The sequence below is a fragment of the Pseudochaenichthys georgianus genome, chromosome 8, assembly GCF_902827115.2.
Source record: "Pseudochaenichthys georgianus chromosome 8, fPseGeo1.2, whole genome shotgun sequence".
NCBI classification, from domain to species: Eukaryota; Metazoa; Chordata; class Actinopteri; order Perciformes; family Channichthyidae; genus Pseudochaenichthys; species Pseudochaenichthys georgianus.
The window spans coordinates 4,379,500-4,386,760 of record NC_047510.2 but is presented as its reverse complement, the minus strand read 5'-3'; the positions used below and the strand labels follow the sequence as shown (position 1 = coordinate 4,386,760).

Below are 7,261 nucleotides of genomic sequence, written 5' to 3'. Positions count from 1 at the left end.
CAACTACTGTAAAAATGAATTATTATCACACGTGGTACATTTGGAGGATTAAAATAAGGTTTTAGGCAACAAAATAAAACTGTATAGAAAGAAGTCTGAGCAGCAGGTAGACAAGATATTAATGGTTGCATGAAATACAATAATAACAATATTACTTGTATTTTTTAGAGTAACAGGTATACGTTGTTTGTACTGGATACTTCACATAAATGCAGCGATCATCAAAGATGCATCAAGCATGAAAGCTGTTACCCAACCAGGCTGATGTTGCTGATAAGAAACTACTGTGAGTGTGTGTGTGTGTGTGTGTGTGTGTGTGTGTGTGTGTGTGTGTGTGTGTGTGTGTGTGTGTGTGTGTGTGTGTGTGTGTGTGTGTGTGTGTGTGTGTGTGTGTGTGTGTGTGTGTGTGTGTGTGTGTGTGTGTGTGTGTGTGTGTGTGTGTGTGTGTGTGTGCGTGTGTGTGTGATGTGTGTGTGTGTGTGTGTGTGTGTGTGTGTGTGTGTGTGTGTGTGTGTGTGTGTGTGTGTGTGTGTGTGTGTGTGTGTGTGTGTGTGTGTGTGTGTGTGTGTGTGTGTGTGTGTGTGTGTGTGTGTGTGTGTGTGTGTGTGTGTGTGTGTGTGAATGTGTGTGTGTGTGTGTGTGTGTGTGTGTGTGTGTGTGTGTGTGTGTGTGTGTGTGTGTGTGTGTGTGTGTGTGTGAGTGTGTATGTGTGTGTGTGTGTGTGTGTGTGTGTGTGTGTGTGTGTGTGTGTGTGTGTGTGTGTGTGTGTGTGTGTGTGTGTGTGTGTGTGTGTGTGTGTGTGTGTGTGTGTGTGTGTGTGTGTGTGTGTGTGTGTGTGTGTGTGTGTGTGTGTGTGTGTGTGTGTGTGTGTGTGTGTGTGTGTGTGTGTGTGTGTGTGTGGTGCGTGTGTGTGTGTGTGTGTGTGTGTGTGTGTGTGTGTGTGTGTGTGTGTGTGTGTGTGCGTGTGTGTGTGTATGTGTGTGTGCGTGTGTGTGTGCGTGTACGTGTGTGCGTGTGTGTGTGTGCGTGTGTGTGTGTATAAAGCCGCAGCCTGCAGATCCTGCTTCACTCCGACTCAGCCTGAGGTCACAGCATGGCCTTCATCCGACTTGTCACCGTGATGCTGCTGATCCACGCCGCAGGTGAGAAATATGATTCTGAATTCATTTATTCAAACTTATCTAATCAATACTATCAATACTTACGAGTAGAATCTTAAACTAAAATCAAAAGTGTCATATTGGTAGTTCTTGCTAGTTGGAATTCTTTGCTTTCTTTGCGTACAGTTAAATGAGATGTTAGCATATTAACTATCTTGACCAAGGAAACTTCAAGATGGTGACTGCAGGGGCTGGAGGTCGGCACCTAACCCCAGAATCCATAGAGACATCATGGAAGCTGTGACTGCTTGACATTGAAGGGTTCATGTTAAGCACTTTCTAAAAGGCCATTGAGCATTTAACTAACTAACCAAGATGTACATGGACTTTAATGGATAGTTTAAAGGAGTTCAAACCTAGAATCTTCTGGTCCATAGTCAGTTCCGTTATCGATGGCCCCACCAGCGTTATAAAGTCTGTTCCTGTGCTTTCAGGTGTTCTTGGTGCTGAGGTGAGGAGCTCCATCATTGGGGGGGGGGATGCCAGTAAGGGCAGATGGCCACAAATGGCCTTCCTGAAGGCCATCACAGCTGATGGTGTGCACAAGTGGCGCTGTGGCGCCACCATCCTCAACAGTGACTGGGTGCTGACTGCTGCTCACTGCTGGGATAAGTAAGTGCTCTTTTCAGGACCCTCATCCTCTTCCGTATCGTGACTACACTGGTTATTGTAGATATCTGTGTATCAAGATCAATACATTTGAATCAAATCCTTCTCAATTTAATGGGATTCAAAACAACAAAACGTAACAAAGTTTAGTCGGCAGGTAGAATCAGAATACTTTGTTTTATCTCTGGGGAAAATGTTTCGTGAGAGTTGTTCTATTTGAGAATAAAATATAATCAAGGATAAATATAAGTATATATAATACAAATATGTAAACAAAAGTTAATTGTGTATCACAGTCCCTACATCTATGAATGGCGAAAAAGTAGCTAATGTGTGTTTGTGTTGCCAGACACCCTAACCCTGATATCCACCGATCGATGGTTTGGGTGGGCACGCACGAACTGAAAAAACCGTCTTCTCGTTATCATGGCATCCTCCACTTCATGTCCCACCCTGAGTACAAGGCCCTGACCACCGGCTTCCAGCACGACATCGCCCTTATCAAGCTCAAGAAGAAGGTGAGGTTCAGTGATTTGGTCAAAGCGGTGACTCTGCCCGGCCCTGATGACATCACCCCCCCCTCCTCTGAGTGTTGGATCGCCGGCTGGGGGAACATCGGCGCCAGCAGTGAGTCATGCATGGCAAGCAGCACACACTGTGAGGCCACATATCAGTCACATCAAACGGCTTATCGTCAGCAGGTAGAAATGCTAAATTGAGGGCGGGCTGGACATTCCTAATTAAATGTTTGACTTTTCAAAATGAGCTTTTAAGGATATATCTCATTTACATTCATCAACATCTCAACCGCACCAGGATGTGGATAAAGGCTGCGAGTTGCAGACTATCTCCTGACCTCAGGTGTGTGTGTGGGTGTGTGGGTGTGTGTGTGTGTGTGTGTGTGTGTGTGTGTGTGTGTGTGTGTGTGTGTGTGTGTGTGTGTGTGTGTGTGTGTGTGTGTGTGTGTGTGTGTGTGTGTGTGTGTGTGTGTGTGTGTGTGTGTGTGTGTGTGTGTGTGTGTGTGTGTGTGTGTGTGTGTTTGCAGCTCCTCTCCCTGATCCGGAGACCCTGCAGGAGCTGCAGATCCCCCTGGTGTCTCAGGAAGTGTGTAAGCAGCAGTATTCTTACCTCCCCTCCGGCGTGCTGTGTGCAGGGGGAAAAGGGGAGGACGCCTGCGATGTGAGTATAGTAACTGATATAAGTCTGTCTTCGGGGGGGGGGGCGCTATTAGTTAGCAGCTCGAACACCAGGTTATCACTCAGGATTAGCAATCTAGTAATATTACAAATAATGGAACTAATTACATTTATTTAAGTATTGTACTGGGTGCAACTTTGAGGTACACATGACTTAAATATGTTATTTTAATGCCCCTTTATATTTAAACTCCACTACATTTCAAATGAAAATGTTCTACTTTTTGCTTAACTACATTTATTTGTACTGCTTTAGTTTCCTTTACAAATCAAAACTAATGCATACAAAACTCTTGCTTATAAGATAGGACAATTTGAAACAACTCACCAACAGTTTGTACAAGAACAGCTGAGTTGATCAATAAAATTGAGAGATCATTTTTGCCATCTTTGAATATTTAAGTAATTTATTTTTTATTTTGGGTTGTTTTTAATGTATTTCTTTAGAGGTTTCTGCATTGGGTACTATAACATAATAATGTGTGTGTGTGTGTGTGTGTGTGTGTGTGTGTGTGTGTGTGTGTGTGTGTGTGTGTGTGTGTGTGTGTGTGTGTGTGTGTGTGTGTGTGTGTGTGTGTGTGTGTGTGTGTGTGTGTGCCTTTAAAGGGGGATTACGGTGGCCCGCTGTTTTGCAGTGCTCCTCAGGGGGGCTTTGTTCAGATGGGCATCATGAGTTATGGGAGTCCTGGCGGCTGCGGGACCGATGGCCCCCCCGGGGTCTTCACCGAAGTGTCCAAGCACCTGCGCTTCATCAACGACTACATCCACAACTGATTGGAAGCCTCCGTGGAGATGTAACCCCCAACCCTTTATGCCCCTGCAGTCTTTTATTCTACATGCGTGGTTAAGATGATCTGCATTAAAGCTTAAAGCATCAGTTTGAGTGTCACGTTGGAGATTTTTTTACGAAAACACACTTCCTGTTTCTTTCAATATGTCACATTTTCATCACAAACCTAATATGTGTTCACACTACACTAGTTTACCAGTTAAATGTAACCCTTAGATGCACGAGTGACTGGACCCTACACTCTTCCATAAGTGGGTCAAAAAGGACCCGTATTAGAATAATATGTGCCATTTTTGTCATTTTGGTTAAGAAAAATCACTTGCATAATATTTAGTATTATATTTTGGTTCACAGTAGAAATATTTTATATTAAATTTTTCACTATTTATAATTTTAGAAACATTTTTTACAGTTTGAAAAAAAAACGAAATTCCACTTATGGAAGCTTGGGGTCGTAATACAAAAACTACAATTTCTTAAAATGTATACAAATTTTAATTAAAATGTGAATGGCATGATATCCAAAACGTGTTTTTTGAGGAATAGCTGGAATATTAAATGATAAAAAAATGTAATTACAAAGATACTTCAAGCACCATCTCACCGGGTCCAAAAAGACCCACTTGTGCATCAAAGGGTTAAATAAAGGTAGACTTCTTTTGAACACCACCATCACTTTCCCTATTTGCCACATACATTTGATGGAATCACATTTGTGCCAATAAGATCAAGCAAGACTTCTTTGAGAAAATATAACAAAAAACGTGTCCCCTCAGAAGTAAAAATGATAACATGCAAATAAATCATTTGTGTAATCATGTAAACTTTAAGTCGCTTTCCTTTTTTAAAACATTCCTTTTATTATTGTGTTCTTATTGGCAGACATCTGGTTCCATAAGATTTCAGCAGCGAACGATGCACCACAGAGATCGAAAATCATGGGATCAAATATAAAATAATAATCCAGAGATTTTATATTTGACTACAGCTCTTCTGTTTTCCTTATCCGCCAATTAGCACAACATGCAGGAATGAACATCAATGCCATATGAATGAGTCAAATGCTAAGTTACTTTACACAACATGGAGCCCTGAAAATAATCACATTCCTTTCAGTTGTCATGTCACGAGACCTTAGCCGCGTTCACACCGCAGGACTTTCCCTGGTACTTTAGTTCCGTTAGTACCAATAATGTCGCGTTCACACCGCCGGGACTACTCAGTGCCGGGAACTCTTTTGGTACTTTTTAGTCCCTGCTAGAGAGGTGGTACGAACCTGGTGACAAAAGAGTGCCAATTTCTATTCTATTTCTATTGGCTGGGCGAATTGCAAACCACGCCCCGTTAGACTCTGAATTTGTTTTGTTAGGCAGCCATTTTTTTCCTCGCTACAAAACCACATCCACACCTGAGCGAGTGGTTTTTTTGTACTTTAAAGCAGTTATGACCACACGTACTACAACACCGGAGCGGTGGAATGATGAGGAAGTGTCGGCGCTTCTGGCAATTTACTCCAAGGACGGGATGCAGCAGCTTCTACAGAAAGCAGTTCCCAACTCCAAATGTTTTGAGCGATGTTCGCTACTTGAGCTGGGAATCGTGCACAGTGCACACGGATGCCGGGTAAAAATAAAGAAACTCAGGCAGGACTATAAAAAAATTAAAGAACACAATAATAAGAGTGGTAACGATTTTCTATTGTTATTATATATATATATTGCCACTGTTTTTTAATACTGACACCTAACTTGCACTAAGGCGTGTCTGCTGCTATATATATTGCCACTGTTACATTGTTTTGAAACTACTTACACTTTATTTTACATTTCACACTGTTATTTAACTTCAATTTACATGCATACGACACACCTGGAACAGCATGATGCCGTTATTGTTATGTCTTGACTGTGCAATAAAACAAACAAACTGGCGAAGCTTTATTTATTGTGTCCCACCCCAAATTTGCAGAATAGAAGAATGTGAGAGCAGACAGGTGTCGGTGGTTGAATTTATCAGAAACACAAGTTTTACACACATAAACACAAGTAATTTATCATGTCATTTGTTTTAGATAAATAAGGGAAAAACACCAAACAAGGGTTGATGTCCTTTTCCAAAATCAGCCTGAGGGGGTAATATATAATAAATACATAAAGATAAAGTCCATTGTTATAATGGGGTATTTTATTTGTAAATTACCCTTATGAACTCCATGTCTGAGGTCGGAAAGTAAACAAACGCCTCAAACAGCGGATGGGCTTTATACCCCCCCCCCCGTGTAGTTCTTCTTCTCTCGTTTTTTTGTTGTACTCGCCGTGAAGTGGTTTTGCGGCCTGCCAGTAAACCCAGAGAAGAAGAAGACGAAGTGACGTCAGCGTAATGGTGCCTCAGGGAAAGTACTGCGGTGTGAATGCGATTGGCACTAGCCCCCTGGCGGATTTAGTGCCGTGGTACTTTTGTGGTACTTTAGTACTTTAGTGCCAGGACTTGCGGCACTAAAGTACCGCAAGTCCTGCGGTGTGAAAGCGGCTCTTGTGTCTGTGGTGATAAACAGTTCTCCCTCTAATGTGCCACTTCCCCTGTGAACCATTTCAACACCTACCATAAATACTGACATCACTTTGACACCATCAGGGGCACCTTTCTCACAGCTTCTACAGGGTCACAGAAGAAGGGGTCTGGGAGCCTGAAAGTCATGTGACGTGTTGAACACATCCAAAGAAATCTCTCACATGTTTGTTTAGCATAGAGCAGTGGTTCCCAACCAGGGGTACAGGGACCCTAAGGGTACTTGAGGGGTTGCAGGGGGTATATCAAAAGATTAGGGATTGCAATATTATTTCCACACAAAAATAAATAAATAAATGTTTTAATCCTGGTGTCCTGCCCCCAGAACTACCAACGCTTAAGAAAGACCAGCAAGCTCAAGTGTCTCAATAAAAGGTGTCCAAACTGCTAGAAGGGAGTCTTAATATTATTATTTCACTCACAACAAATGTAAATGTGAAGTTTAAATGCATTTGTATGAAGGGTGAGTTATACAAGTGGGTTTCATCTAAGGAGCAGCTGGGTTTAATACAATTACAAAGGGTTGAATATAAGAAAATACAAGTCAAAAAGTGTCAATCATCCTTTCTATAATGTCTCAACACTTTTCATTACATATGTCACTCAGTTCTGAAGTTGCTGCTCATCATTTTTTAGCCATGGATGTGATACTAACTTACCGACTTTATTCTAGTATAACTAATGTGTGATTTTCTTTTATATATTCATTTGTTAGCTCATTCTGTATCATTGCATGCATTTGTTATCTGATATGCCACTTTTGCTTCACAAAGTAAATGTCCATGCTGTGGGACTCAAAAAGGATTTCTGATTATGATTACCAGAGAGATAGAATTGAAAGGTGGAGATAGATGGAATGACATGAGCCAAGGGAGCAGCCAGGCTGGGGGTGCACAGAAGGACCAGGGGCCCTGCCCTTTTGTTTTAGACAGGGCAGA

General features: G+C 42.0%; 1 protein-coding gene across 1 annotated transcript; it reads left to right on the top strand.

Moving 5' to 3' along the window:
- The first annotated feature begins 1,067 nt into the window (after window positions 1-1,067).
- On the top strand, window positions 1,068-3,842 carry LOC117451239 (tryptase-2-like). Its single transcript, XM_034089441.2, has 5 exons — window positions 1,068-1,142; window positions 1,595-1,772; window positions 2,119-2,396; window positions 2,815-2,948; window positions 3,572-3,842. The coding sequence occupies exons 1-5, from the start codon at window positions 1,094-1,096 to the stop codon at window positions 3,737-3,739; spliced, it is 807 nt and encodes a 268-aa protein (XP_033945332.1). The 5' UTR covers window positions 1,068-1,093; the 3' UTR covers window positions 3,740-3,842.
- The last annotated feature ends 3,419 nt before the right edge of the window (window positions 3,843-7,261 follow it).